The sequence below is a fragment of the Colletotrichum acutatum genome, assembly GCF_030867785.1.
Source record: "Colletotrichum acutatum strain CBS 112980 chromosome Unknown BDZ83scaffold_57, whole genome shotgun sequence".
Classification (NCBI taxonomy): domain Eukaryota; kingdom Fungi; phylum Ascomycota; class Sordariomycetes; order Glomerellales; family Glomerellaceae; genus Colletotrichum; species Colletotrichum acutatum.
Genome location: NW_026849051.1, coordinates 12,573 through 30,859, shown reverse-complemented (window position 1 = coordinate 30,859; position 18,287 = coordinate 12,573). Strand labels below are relative to the sequence as shown.

At 55.2% G+C, this 18,287-nt stretch overlaps 4 protein-coding genes across 4 annotated transcripts; 3 read left to right on the top strand and 1 right to left on the bottom strand.

The window, feature by feature from the left end:
- Positions 1 to 4,148: 4,148 nt before the first annotated feature.
- BDZ83DRAFT_364184 (uncharacterized protein) lies at positions 4,149 to 4,774 on the bottom strand. Its single transcript, XM_060502600.1, has one exon. It carries the CDS (start codon positions 4,646 to 4,648, stop codon positions 4,316 to 4,318), a length of 333 nt encoding a protein of 110 aa, XP_060364030.1. The 5' UTR covers positions 4,649 to 4,774; the 3' UTR covers positions 4,149 to 4,315.
- A 4,244-nt stretch (positions 4,775 to 9,018) lies between these two features.
- On the top strand, positions 9,019 to 14,327 carry BDZ83DRAFT_652548 (uncharacterized protein; the record flags this gene model as incomplete). Its single annotated transcript, XM_060510533.1, has 3 exons — positions 9,019 to 9,446; positions 9,946 to 10,203; positions 10,367 to 14,327. 3 exons carry the CDS (start codon positions 9,019 to 9,021, stop codon positions 14,325 to 14,327), a joined length of 4,647 nt encoding a protein of 1,548 aa, XP_060364029.1.
- A 180-nt stretch (positions 14,328 to 14,507) lies between these two features.
- BDZ83DRAFT_364150 (uncharacterized protein) lies at positions 14,508 to 14,965 on the top strand. Its single transcript, XM_060502599.1, has one exon. It carries the CDS (start codon positions 14,677 to 14,679, stop codon positions 14,905 to 14,907), a length of 231 nt encoding a protein of 76 aa, XP_060364028.1. The 5' UTR covers positions 14,508 to 14,676; the 3' UTR covers positions 14,908 to 14,965.
- Positions 14,966 to 15,266: 301 nt separating this feature from the next.
- On the top strand, positions 15,267 to 18,164 carry BDZ83DRAFT_579531 (uncharacterized protein; the record flags this gene model as incomplete). Its single annotated transcript, XM_060505249.1, has 2 exons — positions 15,267 to 16,869; positions 16,948 to 18,164. The coding sequence occupies 2 exons, from the start codon at positions 15,267 to 15,269 to the stop codon at positions 18,162 to 18,164; spliced, it is 2,820 nt and encodes a 939-aa protein (XP_060364027.1).
- Positions 18,165 to 18,287: the final 123 nt, after the last annotated feature.

Sequence of the window (18,287 nt, the reverse complement as noted above, 5' to 3'; positions counted from 1 at the left end):
AGACTTCACGGGATCGTAGTGTGGGATTCCATTGCGCGCCTTGAGCGGCTCCCGGGCTTTCGCGCCTATGGCTCGAATGCGCTCATGGAAATGGATTAAAATTGCTGGATCCACCAGCCATCAGAATCCAGGAACACCGGCCGCCCAGGCGCTACGGGAAAAAGCGACGCTGGAGAGGGGGTTTCCTGGTACTCGCATCTGGTTCGCGCCCACAGCACCAGCCGGGAATAGCTGCACTGCCGCCAGAGGCTTTTCGTAGGCCATACTCCGTAGTCTACACCGCTGCAGCAGTTTAAATTGGCATCGACTTCTGATACTTTTGATCAGAACCTGCTTGGTCTTTTCAAGGACCCGCTTTCTTCACTGCCATCTGCTGCTTGTTCCATGCCACTCCAAGCTCTCTCGTTGGCTGACTGAGGGCCGTAATGTCGACTTTATCAACACGACCGGGGACGATTCTCCGGATCTGGAAAAGAACTGACGGCTTGCGCCCGCGAGCCTCAGGGGCCGGACGAGATTTATCTTGCTATTTTGCTTCGGAATACCGGTTCCAAGCGGGTCTGCCGATTCGCCGTATTTGCCCCTCGAGCACCGGTTCATTTGCCCCTGCGGATGCACATTGAGCCTCTCCAGATCAAAGAAAACTGCCGACCTGACTGAGTACTCTGCGGCCCCGGCTCCCAATAGGCTCACGGGTACCCGTGCATGTAAAATTCCACGGGTACCCGTGAATATGACTAAGCAAGCGGGCGGCACAGATTGACAAACGCGTCTCGCGTCAGTCTACACGTTTCTCTGCACATGGCATGGCAACTCGGCCACACGTTTCTGAGAAGGATGGAATTAGCCCCGGACAACCCAGCACTCAATTTCCTAGACGACTGTCTACCTCCTGAAAGCGAATATGAATCGCGCGATGACCTCATATTGGCAATTAACAACTGGGCGGCAACAAGGGGATACGCCTTCACGACTGGGAGATCGACCAAAGAGAAGAGTGGGCGGCGGACAATTACGTATTCGTGCGATCGGTCGTGTCATCCCCCAAGCAAAGCAATAGCGCGCCAAAGACGAACTACGAGCAGAGGAACGGGCTGTCAATTTTCCGTGCTTGCCAAGGAATCCTTGGATAAAAGCACCTGGAGCTTGAGACACCGGCCCGACAAACGGTTTTCTTCTCATAATCACCCCCCAAGCCAGCATCCGTCTGCTCACCCAACACACCGCAAGCTGACAGAGGAGGATTTTGCGAAAGTAGCCGGCCTATCAAATGCTGGCGTCGCGCCCAGAGATATCCGGACATACATACGACAAACCACAAACTCTGTAGCAACCCAACAGGATATCTACAATCATATTGCAGCCATCAAACGAGATGTTCGTGGAGGGCAGACCTCGATCCACGCACTTGCCAATCAGCTTGACGAGGAAGGCTTCTGGAGTCGAATGCAATTCGCACCAGATGGCCGCGTTACAGCTGTCTTGTTCGCCCATCCAGATTCCCTAGCCCTCCTACAAGCTTACCCAGACGTAATGTTGCTGGACTGCACTTACAAGACCAACAAGTACGGTATGCCGCTTCTTGACATAGTTGGCGTCGATGCTTGTCAGCGGTCCTTCTGTATCGCGTTCGCATTTCTCAGTGGCGAAACGGAAGATGATTATACCTGGGCTCTGGAGCGGGTCAGGTCCTTGTATGACCAGTGCAACGCTAGCCTACCTGCGGTTGTCCTCACAGATCGCTGCTTAGCATGCATCAATGCTGTAGCCGCTGTCTTTCCATCTTCGGCATCTTTGCTTTGCCTCTGGCATGCGAACAAGGCGGTGCTTCAGCATTGCTACTCTGCGTTCGACCTTGTCAAGACGAAGACAACCAGTAGCCCTGCAGCGCCGAAGTCATCGACTGACAACTGGGGAGAGTTCTACAAGTCCTGGCATTTGATTGTTAGCTCGCCGTCTGAGATGACCTTTCAGGAGCGTGTTTCTCACTTCGAGGAACGCTATCTTACGGACCATCTTGAAGAAGTCGGCTACATTACGTCCTTTTGGCTCCATCCGTACAAGGAGAAGCTAGTGAAAGCCTGGGTTGATCAGCACACGCACTTTGGCAACGTGGCTACCTCGCGGGTTGAAGGCATCCATGCTCTGCTCAAATCGCACCTAAAGAGATCCACGTTAGATCTGTTCGAGGCTTGGCGAGCGATGAAGCACGCGTTACTCAATCAGCTCTCGGATCTGAGATCTAATCAAGCCAAGCAACAGACACGAATACCGGTCGAGCTTTCGGGAACAATATATGGCGCAGTACTTGGCTGGGTATCGCATGAAGCCCTCCGGAAAGTAGAAGAGCAGCGGAAGCTGCTCAGTAAGAATGGCACAGACCATTCCTCAGTCTGTACGGGGGCCTTCTCTCGTGTGTACGGTTTGCCATGTCTACACAAATTAAAGGCTTTACAGGAACAAAATCTTGTTCTGCTACGTGAGCACTTTCATGCGCATTGGCACCTGAGGCGTGAAGGGGCGCCGCAGCTGTTACTAGAGCCTCGCCAGCGCATCGAGCCCAGGTTGCAATCGGAGAACCCCCGAATTCCGGTTTCAAGCACTAGGCGAGACCCAAGCAGCTTTGAAATCGTTGAACTCGCGTCACGGGCCCCAAGCACATGTAGTAGGTGTCATGCGGTTGGCCATATTATGACCTCAAAGGCGTGCCCTCAGCGATATTCACATTTGTTGCCTGAGCCAATTCCTACTCCAGGCCTAGCCCCAACACCGAGTGCAGTCTGTGCCACTACACGGAAAGTCACGGAAAGCCTTCCGTCGAACGCCGTACAGTCCATAATAGCCTTGACTCAATCGACTACAGATGAAGCAGTGGATGCCAGGATGTCACCACCTGAGATGCAACCACCGTCTCGGCGTTCGCGTTCGCCCTCGGTTCTAAAATACGATTCACCTCAGGCAATATACGGACGGTACTGTGCAGCGAGAACCGCCTGGTATGCCGCCCAGCCTCGTGGAAGTGTCAAAACAAACCAGGAGTATCGGAGGGCAATGGGACTTCCGCTGCGTTATGGGAAGAAATGTTATGAGTGGTGTCTTGACTACAAGCAGATGAACAAACGCTGCACCACCTCCAAGGGGTCAAGAGATTGGCTTAAGGAAGAGATGATGGCTTATCTAGACTGGGACAGAGCTGAAGAGGAACGGGTTGATGAGCTTGTCATCGCTGAGGAGGGAGAAAACCCTTTTCGAAATAGCAGGAGAGGTATGGGCGACATCTGGAAACGAGTTGAGAGAGACAACGCCGAACAGGAGGCGTTGTATGCTGAGAATCTGCCCGAAGAGTGTATTGTGGTTAAATCGTAAATTATAGGGTAATTGGAACCCAAGCCGCGGCCCCGATTGGCTCAAGACCCGTGCAGCGAACGTGCTTAGTCATATTCACGGGTACCCGTGGAATTTTACATGCACGGGTACCCGTGAGCCTATTGGGAGCCTGCGGCCCCCTTCTGATTAATCAGCCTTTTAGTGACATCGGTGGAAGTAGAGGCCGCAGCAAAGACACTGCTCTTCACTCATCAACCTTGACTGCCCAACCTGGTCACGCTGTGTAGGCTGGAAAGCTCTCAGTTGCCCATCATGCCAGTGTCTTCTTTGAAAGATGCTTGCACACGAGGATCAATAACCGCTTGTTCCGGAGTTCAACGGCGTCTCAACTTTGGTAACGTCCAAAGCCTAGACTCTTCTATGAGATGTAGTCGAAAGGTCCTGATGGGAGGCTCGAGCGATTGCCCAAGTACGTTGTGTGACCTCATGACTTGGTTGGGAACTGTTCCCGAGTCATCGAAGGCATGGTGTGTGATGTAGCGGGCAGTCTCCGCAGATTTCCGTGTTTCCTCTCAGGCGCTCGGGTTCGGACTTGCGCAATAGTCTAGCATCACATCGAACTCCCAAAGAGTGCAATTGGCGACGAAAGCTGGAAGAGATTGGAGATTAAGGGTTCGACAAGATTCCTGTCTTGTAACACTAAACAACGGATCCGTCCGAGAAGTGATTTACCCGCGAGTATTCCTGAAAGCTAGCCCGTCGATTCGAGGGATGTTGGGTTGACAACTGTCCCTCAACGTTGTTTGTGTCGAAGTTGAGGCAACGCCCTAATGCTGTTCTTGTAAAGCATGTTTATACTGGAGACACGGTGCACTCATGCGACGGCGCAAGTGACGGCTGAGCAGAAGACATTGCGGCATATGTCCTGCCATAGTCAGTTAATCCAACCCAAGGTGACCGCCTGGACGAAGTACGGGCGCCTTAGCTCCTAACCCAGCGAGCGAATTGCACGATTCCTGCTGGCGGAGGATGTGCCTGTAGTCTGTACCTGCAGAAGCGGTGCTACCTCCTGCATGACACATAAACATGCTAGACCAAGTCTGGCAAGATACCTAGCAAGCCTAGCCACTCTCTGTTGTAATGTAGGATTCCACAGGCCAGAGGGGGCAAAACCAGACCACGGCGAAAGCTCAGTGCACACATTCCCAATGGGTGCGACAGCGTGCGACGTGGCAGACAGCGTTTGAATCAACAGGATCAGGACAAAATCCAGCCGACAGCTGCTCGCGCATGAAGCCGCTGTGGAGTTTGTCATTCCCATGAAGGCGTGACACGTCGAGTGAATGCTGTAGACGCGCCGCGAATAGCATGTCAAATGTGACAGCAAACGGAGGACGTGGTTAGCATTTGCTGGACGATCGTGACTGGCGAGGATCCCAGTTTCGAATGGATCCCATTCCAAGTGCCCACAATTCTCTTTTTCTTTCTATTGACATGACGGGCATTCGATCCTGGCTGGCCCAGACTCAGAACACCGCTTGGGCCACTTTCCCGTCCCCGGTCTTAGGAGTTGAAGTGCTGATTTTGGAGTGGAGGCATCAAATGTCTGGGACTTGAGGACCTCAAAGAGGGACGAGGACCAAGGAGACGAGGAACGCAGGGGTATGATTGGAGCAAACCGAGCAGAGACCCCTGGCCCTGAGATTAATTAAGGCCTTGGGTCGTGGCGTTAGGAATCTGGGGTGTGTAAGAATGGTCCACAGTGCTACGGCACCCGTGCCATGCATGCATGGATGTGGTGGAGGAAGCATGTCCGTGGGAGAACTGTAGACGTCCTGATTGTGTATTCCGGAGGGGACAACTTATTATCCCGTGAGTGAGTGTCGTTGGCCAGCTCAAAGACTCAAGTCTCTCCAAGTGCCGAGAAGGAGCCTCAGTGCACGGTGTAGAAGGTGTTCAGATGCCTCAAAGATGATGGAGCCGAATCAAAAGGCGGCTCAAACCTTGCGATGCTGACGAAGCTTGAAATAGAGATTCCGTGGACGACGACGACGGGGAAGCGCAAAGAGCCAGGTGACAAAAGCCAGTTGGCGTGTGTATTCCGTACTGATCTGTAATGCATAGATATGTTTATCGTACGCGGACTCGTGACTGACATGTTTCAAGAAAGCCGGTGTTTCGGGAGAGAGGCAAGATGACCTGTGGCCACTCGCCAGCAGTGCGGGACATTCGGGACATTACGCAACGACAACATGTTGCTAAATGTTGGGTGCCGAACGCCTGGCAAGTTATTGGATGAAATTGAGGGCTATGTACTCCGTACTGTGTAATGTCGTGAAGGGCGAGGTACTTTCCGGAGCCGAGCGGTCGAGACCATGGTCTACCTAGGTTGGTTATACGTCAAAGGTTAAAGGAAGTCGGAGAGTTCCAGCCTGTTATATACATTAGTGAGGTTTGAGTAACCGGTGCACATCTGATCGTGGCCAACCTGTTATTCTGTAGATTGACGAACACAGTGGACTGTAGTCATGGAAAGCCCGTCGAGGTAGGGAGAGAGTGCCGGGTCGGGATCGAGAACAAAAGTTGAGATTGGCGTAACGAGTCTCCAAGGGCGCGGGGCGGCCGTGTGGGATGGAGTCTGAAGATGCCTTGGGACCACGTCTAGCCGGGCTCAACAAGCTACTGCTGGCCAACACACGTGGCTGACGTGGGAAACCGTGAGCGCCCGTGTTGATCAGGTTCCTACGGCACCTACTGCGTAGTGGTGCCGGTTTACTGGTTCCGTCGGTCTGCACGAAGAGAGTGAAACCAAAGGCAAAAAGGCTGGGTATCAGACGTGGTTGGAGGTGGAAGTCGACGCAAAAAAGATACGGCACATCCAAATTGGAGGACCTACCTAAGGTACCTAGCAATGTAAGGAACTTTGAGATGCCTCATAGGTTTAGGACAGAAAGAGGTACCGAGGTACCTCACAATCTACTTGGGCAATTGCAGGAGCAATGAAAGGCACCTCATGCCACATTCAGTCCCGCTGTCTATTGCGGAAAGAATGATCTACCAAGGTAGGGAGGTCGGCACTTTCCAAAGCGAATTGCATGGACTCGAAAGGAAGGTGATATCGTGAAGGAGCAACTGCACTACGAGGTACAGCAAGGTTCCTACCTAATCCATAGGCAGGTACGTTGGAATTAGCCTTATGTAAGCTTAAGCACTTTCGAGATTGCAGGTGGCTTGAGTAAACCTCAGTTTATTTCTCAACCACAAAAGAAGACCCATCAAAACGTTTATGAGCAATCCCCTTGGTTACGACTTGATCTTAGGTACTGAGGCAAAGGTCCAGAACGCCATCAAAGCCATCATGGAGGCAATGCCATGGACGATGAACAACAAATCTAGGGTGACGGTTTCGCCATTGACACACCAGCGGCAGACCGGCTGCCCTGGGAGATGAAGACGTTTCTCACAACCTTAAAGAGTCCAACACTAAATGACCAAATCACCCTTAGTATGCGAACTAGAGGCAAAGGCTGACAGGGTTCACAGACGAATACTTTCTTCGCTACCAGACTGTCATCCTGTGGCACCATTCTACGCAGCGCGTCCTTGAGCCCCCGCACCAAGTAACGCTTTGAAATGATAGTGGCACGTGTATGGGACACCGTCATTCCCGCCCACCTTGGGGGCCAAAGGCTCCAAAGGGATACGACTATCGGGGAGGATACAGCAATTGCTCCGATGCTAGCTAGCACGTTCAAGGTCGAGGAGCCACGGTGCCACGGAGCCTCGAGGGAGGGGATTATGGAAGGGAGGGATCCATCATCCGGATGACCAACAACGAGGTGCAAAATGAACCCCAGAGGTCAATGCTGATGGTGCATCGCATCTCTTTTGCGGCTTGCCAGTGGTCGTTGTCAATCCAATCTCTTCTGCCTCCTCCTCTTCATCTGCTCCCCACGTCCACGTCTATACGTGCTGCCACGCTCGCATTCTCTCCGACTTTCTCATCCTCGTCCCTCTCCCCCGAGTCGGCCCCTGAACGGACGGAACTTCGAAAGCCATCAAAATACCTCCAAGCGTATGGTTATCACTGAGCACAAGCTAGGTATTCCATATCCCAACTGCATCCTTCCCCTTCTGGCCACACCTTGCAGCGGCAGATGCAGACTCCAAGAGCCACGAACCCACCCACACGACCAGGAACGTACAGCAGCAGCAACAGGGGACTGCACCACCTGCAGCCAATTCCAAGTCCACGCATCCTGCTGCTACGACTCTCCGGTTGTCATTGGCCCCTCTGGCTTCCAAGTACCTTGTCGCGGTATCAGTGGTGTGAAGATACCTCCATTACACACGCTTCGAGGTACTACCACCACCACTACCATCGACCGGCCACTTATTCCCCGGCACCCTGTTTAACCTTCAGATGTACGTTCCTCTCCCCCCGTCTCCCCCTCCTGTTAAGGTCCGGTTGCGAATGCCGCTGCCGACCTGCCCTGAATTATTATGGAATGAATGTTTGGCGACAGATACGCTTGACTGGTTGAATGGACTACTGCCATACAGATGATATTCTGATCTTCTTATCCAGACTTCTAGGCTCTCCGCTAGTCTTATTGACGGCCGACTCGAATGCTACCCTCCTCTGCCACGAACAGTACCACAAATCAGCCTCCCTTTGCTAGTTGCTGGAAGCGGCAAGACGGGAAATAAGGGGTTTCTTTGATCAAAACACCACAACACCACAACATCAAATCCTTTCCCCCTCAACGCGGGTCGACTCTGAAGCTGGCCTGTCTGGCCTAGCCCACCATCATTCGCGTTGCATTGCACTGCATTGTTCATCAGGAAACCTACACTTCGGCCATCCCAACGGCCACATCCTTCCGTCTCTTTGCTTCCGGCCTCACCTCACCTCACGGATGCCAAATCGTCCATAGCCGAGTTGCTTCTCTCGCTCTCTCTCTCCGTGTCTGTGCCAGCCAATGGTCCTCTCGTCCAGCATCGCCCCCCCGTCACAACACTACACACACACACACACACATACACATACACACACATACATACACGCACACGCGCACGCCTACCCAAGACAACGGGCACTTGTCTCATCCACGCCCGGCTGGCAGCATTCCTTTCACAAAGCATATCCGGCACCGCGAGACGGGGCCCCCCATCTCTCCCTTGGGACTCGAAGGACGCCATTCATCTGATCTACTGTGCTCTGCTCTGGCCCACGTCCAAGATACAACCTCTTCTTCGTCCTTCCACATCCTCGTCATACGTCCTGCTCGCCTTGCAATACTACAGCAACCCGTGACGACAACCTCAACTCCCAAAACCCAACCCGGCAGAGCCAAAATCTGCCTGTTCGATTGGCTACCTATTTGCATCAGAACAGTTCGGCGTCGACTCTCATCTGCTTCGAATATTCTTTGCAAGACTGGCCCCTCGGCTCCGCTCTCCGTCCGCGTCCCTTTCCCGGCTGGATTCGCTCGCTCCCGAGAAACAAAAATAAGATACCTATACTGCAGTCTGCATCCCGTCTAGAAAGAGGCCGGTCTACATGCAACGGCAGTCGGGGTTACCCAGGCATCTCGAAACCGCTGCGAGGTTGTCCTGCGTTAAGCTCTGACCCTGCACACACCCCTAGTTGGGCCGCCGGCCAGTTGTCTTTCCGTCGCATTGCCCACCATGTCGCAGCTTGCGCTCCAGACTCAGAGTGCCCAGGGCTCGACTTCATATCCTGATGCTTCTGGTACGACTTCTACGTCTGGTCCTCCCGTTGACGTATCCGCTTCTGCTTCTGCCTCTGCCGCTGCCGTTGCTTCTGCTTCTGCTGCTGATGCTCCTCCACGTCGTCCTGCTGTCGCCCCCGGTACTCATCATCACCCTCGCCTCCCTCACCAAAAACATCCTCTTCACCGGCTGCAGGTCGCAGACGTCTCCTCTTACTCTCCTTCTTCCAAGGATGGCCCCACGACAGGCCTCTTGATCCCAGCATCCGATCCTGCAAGCATTAGCAACAGCACCACCACCGCCAATACAAGCATCGCTGCCGCTACTGCTGCCAGTCACACTCCTAGCAGTGCGACCAGCCCTCTTCTTACTCCATCTCCAAGGTACGTTCCACTGGCCTCCACTGGCTCTGATTACCAAACGGGTAACGGTCCACTCTTTGCTCTGCTCTGCTTCGCTCTGGTTTGCCTGTCTGCTTCCCAGTCTCTCTCTCTCTGTCTCTCTCTGCGCCTCGCTTTTTCTTGCTGCCGCTGCTGTTGCTGCTTCTTTCTCCTCCTTGACCCTACCACCTTGCCTTGACTTTTCCACGCCCGCCAGACAGACAATCCTGCCACTCGCTCGCTTGTCTACTCACGCCTACGCCCACCACCGAACCCCAACCGCAGAGGGAGAGAAAGAGAACGCAACTTCTTTCTACCTCGATCCCCGGTCTGCGAGGATATCGTGTGCTTGTCTTGGCGGCCCGCGACTCTTTTTAATTTTTGACTTTCGCTCAGCGCCGACGCTCCAGCTACCTTACCATCTATCCTGCTATATTGTGGGACTTGGATCCACGGCTTTGGCCTGGCAGCATATTGACTGATGCCCTCCTCCACCCTATAGATCCCCTCGGCGCCCGATTCCTAGTCCCCTCCACGAGAGTACCGCCATTTCTTCGCCGACGAGTCCTTTCTCTCCTCGATCGTCGTCTTTCTTCCCACCCGGGGCAAGATTTCATACCTACCGTTCTCGGACTGTCCCAGACATAGTCACGACGCCCACCGACGACTTCCGCTCTCCAGTAGATCTTTCGGGAGAACCGCAGACATATTACCAAAGCGACTCGTCCTGCTCATCCACGCCCGAACGCAACACACTACGGTACGTGTGTGTCTCGTCGCCTCCCGACCTGACCGTTCCTAGTTGCTTACCGCGTCGTCACACGTTACACAGCTGACAGACGAAACAGTCACAGTAGACCGAGAATATCACCGCTTCCTACGAATGATAACCGAAGCGCCTCCGAACCTGTTTTGATATCTAGGCCTCTCGCAGGCCCCCTTCGATCTCCAATGTCTTCTTCCGGAGGATTGGCCGCTGCATCGCGGGGCAAACAGAGCAAAGGAGCACCGCGAAACTCCTCCATGGACTCTGCCATTTCAGCCATCTCGACAAAGTCACAGTCACACAGAGGCGCACCTGGTAGTCAGTCAGATCCCACAGACATTGAGGGATTGATCAAGACTGCAGGCAGCCCGGAAGCGGTGATCCAGTACCTGTTGAAAGAGAAGAACTCGCAATCACAACAGAACGCGCAATTATGGCGCTTAGTCGACAAACAGAGGGCCATGATTTTGGGCCTCAATAAAGACTTGGAACGGGCCTTGAAAGACAAGGAGAAGTACCGAAAGAAATTGAAGGAAGTCATGTCAATACCGGAATTGACAGGGGCCGACGGGTCGAAGACTGGCAGCAAGGTCCTCAAGATGCCCGTTAGCAGAGGAATACCAACAGTCGACGTCAGCGCCCCCAAGGAGCGACAGGTTGTTGCACCGGATTCGCCAACTCTAGACTCCGATAGTCAGAAGCACTCGCCCGTAGATATGGCCATGGCCCCCTACCCGATCACACCTCCCGCAGACCAGCCCAACGGCCCTCCATCAGCTGTTGGTGCTTTACTAGATCCGTCTCACGAGATGCCCAAAGCACATGAGCACGCCTACGATCAGTACGACCATGATGCTGAGGAACAAGCAGCGGAAGCGGCACGGAGGGAGCATGAGGACGAACAAATCATGGATCTTCCCCTCAACTTTGGCCTTCCACCATCCCGAAGCCTACCGAGCCAGCCGCCAAGCATGCCTCCCCCTAAGCCCCCTGGAGTATCAGAACCAGCATCCGCAGCCAGCGAGGGCATTTCACAGTTTCCTGCCCCACCGCCGCGGAAACCTCCCCCAGCTCCTCTGCAGCTCCAGAGCCAATCTCAACCAGGCGCTGAGGACGATGACTCTGACTCCGATTTCGACGACATTTTAGAGGTGGACGAAATCCTCACCGAGCAACGCGGTCGACGCAGAACACGCGAAGAGGACGACCAGGACCGGGAGATCTTGGCCATTCAAGAGGCGGAGAGGAGAAGCTTATCTAAGAAAAGCACATCGCAGAGTCAGACTACCTCACCGACTGAGGGCATCCCTGAGGCACCATCGGGCTTGCCACCAAGCCCTCCTAAGAGGATGCAGCGTGAGAATATCCCGGCATCTTTGGGATCAGTTCTTAGTGCAACTACTCTCGAAGCTCCCTTGCTGAGCCCCGGGCTCCCATCAAGCCCGCGTCCAATGGGCGGCCCATCATCATCTGATAGCCCCGCTCCCAGTGTTTCTTCATTTCCTGCCGCGCCTCTGTCGCCACGGCCGCCTCGCCAGCCGATCCCTCTTCCACCAGGCCACTCCCTCCAAACACCAGCCGGTCCAGAGCCCATGGTTCTCAAGAGCCCTCAACCTCTGAATATTGTCAAGAAGGGATGGGATTCAGCTAGCGAGAAGAGCCGTGGCAGTCCGACCGAACGTGGCCGCATCTTCAAGGGGTTCACCACTGAGGAGTACCCCGATCTACTCCTGCCGCCGAACGTCTTGCCGACAATCAAGGTCAAGGTTGCGTCCTCTCGCATGAAACCATCTCGAGCAAGTTTGATGTCTTTGACACAACTGGAAGAAGATCCGGTGTTCACCCTAGCCATTTTCTCGCGTTCTGAACCGGGCGAGCTTTGGCGGGTTGAGAAGGACTCTGCTTCGCTCGCAAAGCTCGACCAAAGGTTGAAACAGTGTCCAGCCTTCACTGCGAAGACGCCAGAGAGGTCGCTCTTCAGTGGCCACGCACCTGCTAAGCTCGACGCGCGGCGAATCGCTCTCAATCACTACCTGGAAGAGCTTCTGGAGACTCCCTTGGATACCGCCAGTGCTCTTGAGCTCTGCAAGTATCTGTCGACTCACACATTGCCACCAAACGCAGATGACGCCGGCTCGATGGAGAGCATGGCGGAAGCCAAAGTCAAGACTGGCCCTGGCGGCCGCCCTTTCAGGACCGGATATCTCACCAAGAGAGGCAAGAACTTTGGTGGCTGGAAAGCCCGCTTCTTTGTTCTCGATGGGCCGCACCTGAAGTACTACGAAACGCCTGGGGGCGCTCACCTAGGCACCATCAAGCTTCCCAGTTCTCAGATTGGCAAACAGTCCCAGAGCAACGAGAACCAGTCACCACAACCGTCTGCCAACTCGGATGACATGGACAACCAGTACCGTCATGCATTCTTGATTCTTGAACCAAAGAAGAAGGACTCTACCAGTCATGTGAAGCATGTCCTCTGTGCCGAGAATGACAGGGAAAGGGACCAGTGGGTCGACGCTTTACTCAGATGGATTGATTATAAAGATCCGGAAGAAGATGAGGCCCATGCTGCGAAGCAGCAGACTCAAGATCGCCAACATGCTAGCGCAGCTGAGCGTGCTGAGAAGAAAAAGCAGCGATACAAGAAGACCGCTTCACAGCACCATCATCAGCCTACTGAGTCGGACAGCCTCATCGGCGTGAGGTACGACGCGACATCTCAAGGCGACCTTCCCCACCATGGCGGACCTGCGCGTCCCAAAAATTCTGGACACATGCCAGAGAACAGCCATCCCGTTGAACCCATGGGAATGTCTTCGCAGCCATCCATGATGATCTCCGCTCCACGGGACATGCAGGTCATTGCCGACTCTGCGCAATGGGGAAATAGAGCAGGACTTGGCGTTCCCGTCAACGAGGAGAAGAAGCTGAAGAAGCGAAGCTTTTTCGGGTTTGGCCCCAAGACGAGATCCTCATCTGACGGCCAAGATTCTCTGTTCGGTGGAAGCGAAGGCGGCTCATCAACACCTCCCCAGGGCGGATACCAGGGACCTATTCGCCAAGCTTTCGGGGCTCCTTTGGCCGAAGCTGTCCGCTACAACCATCCTGTTGATGTGAACGTGCCTCTTCCGGCTGTTGTGTATCGATGTATTCAATACTTGGATGCCAAGAACGCAATTTTGGAGGAAGGCATTTTCCGCCTGAGCGGCTCAAACGTCGTTATCAAGCAGCTTCGCGAACGCTTCAACACCGAGGGCGATGTCAACCTAGTTACCGACGAGACTTACTATGACATTCATGCTGTGGCGTCGCTATTGAAGTTGTATCTCCGTGAACTTCCGACAACAATACTCACCCGGGACCTCCACCTCGAGTTCCTGTCTGTGACGGAGATGACCGACCAAAGAGACAAAATCGCCGCTGTGTCCGAGCTTGTTCAGAGGCTGCCCCAAGCAAACGCCACTTTACTCAAGTATCTGATTGCATTTTTGATCAAGATTATCAACAACGCAGACATGAACAAGATGACGGTCCGCAACGTGGGCATCGTGTTTTCTCCAACCCTGAACATCCCAGCACCAGTATTTGCCTTGCTGTTGCAAAACTACTTTGGCATCTTCGGCTTAGAACCCGAGCAGTATGAGCTGCCGTCTTCATTCGCCGAAGGGGAGACGGGCCGAGAGAGATCAGGCTCCCTGCCTTCGATGAACAACGGCCTTCCGAACCGGCCTTCCTACGACCCTTCCCAACATGCGCGTCCTTCCACATCAGCGGGGTCCAGTCAATCACCGCATCGCCAGAGATTGATGGATGCCATGACTGGCCAGCAACGCACCGGTAACACCCCCCCTCCTCTGCTCCAGGACCTGCAGAGTGCTCGACAGTCTCCCACACCGCCACCAAATTACCCCGTCGGCCGTGGCACGACATATGAGCCTCAGTACATGCCATCTGGATATCAGAATAACAACTACCAGCAAATGGCTCGCGGCTATGACAGTGGTTCCTCAGGATACGACCCACATAAGAGACGTGAAAGTGCCATTTTTATGGGCAACATGGTCGGTCTCAACCCACAAAGTTCCAAGAGTCGATTGCGAGAAGAGACCCAGTTCTGAGATGCCTTATTTCGCCTCTGGTTAGTCTGGTTGCTTCCGGCCTCACTTTCACTCACTCATTACGCAAACATACCCATTCGTTCACACGCAGCGTTGATACCATGCCTTGCATATTTTTCTTCACGTTTTATTTATTAATGCCAGCTCAAAGGGCATGGACGACATGATGTCGCCAATATACCCGAACATATCACCAATCCGGACTGGCGTCGAGCGCTCCACTTCTATTTAATACCGATCAACCCCTACACATCTCAAGCCTCTTTGAAATGTCAACTATTCCACATTCGCGAGCCGACGTAGAAGTGAGCTTGACGCGGGGTGCCTGTCGGCAAAAGTGGAAAATCCAATGAGTACGAGGGACAACTTTTGTATCATATGGACACAGGAGACATTGCTGTCCAAGGCGCCGCTGTCTCCCATGTGGTTTTTTTGGTGGTTTATGCTTGCTTTGTTTCACAGATCTCAGCATGGCGTTGACGGTGATGAGCTGCGAGTGGCACCTCGTCTCATGATTTCCAGGATCGCATGCAGCGAAGGTTCGGCTTTGGCATTCTATATTACAGTTCAGCTTAAATAACGGAAAATCTTTTCCCAATGATGTTTACATTTTGAGAGGTGACAATCTAGAATCGATCTGCCCCAAATTAGAGATGGGGATGTGAATGCACTTTTGAATGTTACTTCGCTTGATACCTGCTGCCCTCCCCGCTGACTAATATTTGTTAGTGACGGAAAGGTCGGCGCACAGCCCGTCGGCCACAACTCTCCGCGCCCTCCGCCGAACAAAGGTCGGTATTTTCTGTCGCCGTCACCGATCATCCGATATTGGCTTTCAGCACTGCACGTCGCCAAGCTCCGCCCGCAATGGATCACGGCGCCGCAGTCCTCGACCCAGCACTACGAAGCGCGGAGCCCTCTAACAATGGCAGCAATGGCATGAGCGTGACCCCTCAAGGCGCTGCCGGCGCCTACCATGATGACGAAGCCGCCGCCGTCGCCGCTGGAGCAAGTTCTGAGGGCCAGGGACAGGGACACCATCACCACCACCACCACCCCGATTCCCCCGAGACGCCTCACTCGGGCCACGACGGCGAGACGCCACAGAACGATGCGATCCACGGCGGGAACCCCGACGACCCCAAGCGGCCGCGCGCATGCGAGGCGTGCCGGGGTCTCAAGGTGCGATGCGAACCCGATCCGAACGATACCGAGGGCCCGTGTAAGCGGTGCAAGAAGGCGGGGAGGAACTGCGTTGTGACGATGCCAACGCGCAAGAGGCAGAAGAAGACGGACTCGAGGGTCGCGGAGCTGGAGAAGAAGATTGATGCGTTGACGGCGAGCTTGCAGGCCCGCGGAAGCTCCGCGGCGCCTGGCGCCGCGCCGGCGGTGACGACGACGACGACAAGCACGCATGCTGCCTTGCCCACGCCGGGTAGGGACGAGAATCCGTATAACAAGGGGTGGGGAGGCCACGGGCTCGCGAGGGAATGGACTTCGAGTACGGTCGCTGGGACGGGATTATCTGTGGAAGGGCTCGACCCGCAGGAGGCGCACGCGGCGGAGAAGGGGCGGTTTGACCATATCACTTTCCCTGCGCCCTCCGCCGCAGCGGCAGGGCAAAAGAGGAAACACTCGGACCGCGGGGACGACACGCCGAGCGGCAGCGATGTACCGGAAGGCGGACAAATCGGAGCCAGGCCGGCGCCTCCGATCCACATGGGCAGCGACTATGCCGACGTCGTGGAGCGCGGGATCCTGAGCGCGGAGAAAGCGGCGGAGCTGTTTGAGCGGTATAACACGCTCATGGCGCCGCACATGCCGGCGGTGGTGTTCCCGCGGGGGGCGACGGCGGAGGAGACGAGGCGGGCGAAACCGCTGCTGTTCCTGGCCATCATGGCGGCGTCGAGCTCCGAGAGCCCTAACGTGCAGCGGAGGCTGGTCAAGGAGCTGATGCAGATCTTTGCCGAGAAGATTATTATTACGGGCGAGAAGAGTTTGGAAATTGTGCAGGCGCTGCAGGTCGCTGTGATATGGTACTGGCCGCCCGAGCACTTTGAGGAGCTCAAGTTTTACCAGCTCGTGCACATTGGCGCCGTGATGGCGCTGGATATCGGGCTGGGACGGCGCACGGCGGGCAGGAAGATGCAGATCCCTTACCAGTGGCGCAACCACCCGTTTAAGAGGGCGCCGCCTCCGGACCCGACGACGAGCGAGTGTCGGCGGGCGTGGCTGGCCGCGTACTTCTTGGCGGCGAATACGTCCATGGCGCTGCACCGGCCGAACCTGGTGCGTTGGACGAGTTTCATGGCCGAGTCGATGGAGGCGCTGCAGACGAGCGCGGACGCGGCGCCATCGGATAAGTATTTCTGTCATCTCGTGTGGACGCATCGGCTTGCGGAGGAGGTGGGGATACAGTTCTCCATGGACGACCCTGCTGTGGTACCGAATATCACGGATTCAAGGACGCAGTATTCGTTGAGGATGCTTGAGAGGGATTTGGAGAAGTACAGTGCTTCCGTTCCCAAGGAGGAGATGCAATGTGAGTTCCTATCTATCCCCCTTTTCAATACTCGCGACGGTTGTATGCAAGGCTGTGGCTGACGACTATCGGGTGAAGCAACCCTCAAAATGTCCTTCCACGTCCTCTCGCTCTACATGCACGAGATCGCTCTCCACACCCAAATGGACGACATCCGCCCGCCCTTTGACACAGCAACCCTCAAGGACGGCATGCTCACCAACCTGACCCTGACAACCTCGCACATCAACGCCCTGTCCGCCTGCCTCTCGGCCATTGACGGCATCTTCGAGGCGTTCTTAGCAATGGAGGTGCCCAGCATCCGCTGCCTACCCGTCTTCAACTTTGTCCGCGTGGCCTACGCTGTTGTAGTGCTCATCAAAATGTATTTCTCCGCCACGGCGCCCGGCTCCGAGCTGGGAAGGGTGATTGATAAGGATAACATGAAGGTGGAGTACTACCTGGACGCGCTGCTGGAGAAGTTCCGCGCTGCCGCGTCGGATGATCGGAGTCGGCCTGCGGCCAAGTTTCTGATTGTGTTAGTTATGTTAAGGAGTTGGTTCTTGAAGCAGAGCAAGGGGCTTGCGATGGGCGTTCCTGTGCCGGAAGCTGCTACTGCTGGGTTCAAGAGTTCGAATTCGCAGCCCGAGACGCCGGCTTCTGCTGCTGCTGCGCAACCGTCTTCTCGGCGGCCGGAGGCGACGTCTGCTTCTACTGCCGCCGATGAGCAGCAGCACCAGGCGCAGCAACGGGTGTATGCGGGGCAACAGCACCCGCCGATGCAGGAGTACCCCGCCGCCAACACGCCTCTTCACCTTCTCTCAGAGATTGCCACGCAAAACGATCGTTCCGGCAGCGGCGGTGGTGGTGGCGCGACGAACAACATCCTCTGGAACCCGCCTCCATCACGCCAATCTTTCCTTTACGACCCCAGCGCCGTCACACCCACCCCGATGGATGGACCCGGTTCCGGGCCGGGGACAGCGGCGTCGAGCGGTACGGCGGCGACGACGGTTGCAGGTCCGGGCGATGGAAGCGGAGCCGGGACGGGAGCGGGGCCTGGGCCGAACTCAGTGGCACCGTGGCTGAATCCCGTCTGGACAAACGACTTACAAGATTTCGGACTCGATCCGGGCTTCACGAATGATTTATCGCTCGAGGAGATCACGACGGGGTTTGGGACGAGTCCCGGGAGCTTGAGCAACGGGATGCGGTATGTCATGGCGCAGGACCCGTGGTTGAGCGGGATGAGCGGGCTCGGGGAGATTTTTGAGGGGATGCCTGGTGGGTCGGGGCCGCCCATGTTCCCCATGTGAATGGACCTGAGATGGTGTCGAATTACGGGAATTCACCTCCAGGCCAAAGGCCGCTCCGATGACCAATTCGTTCACGCGCGTACCTCCGGCGTCGGCGACGGCGTTTGTTGACGTTCGGGGTTT

Bases quoted from the DNA above. Each gene is read 5' to 3' on its own strand.
- BDZ83DRAFT_364150 (XM_060502599.1), top strand. From the start codon at position 14,677: ATGAGTACGAGGGACAACTTTTGTATCATATGGACACAGGAGACATTG.
- BDZ83DRAFT_364184 (XM_060502600.1), bottom strand. From the start codon at position 4,648: ATGGGAATGACAAACTCCACAGCGGCTTCATGCGCGAGCAGCTGTCGG.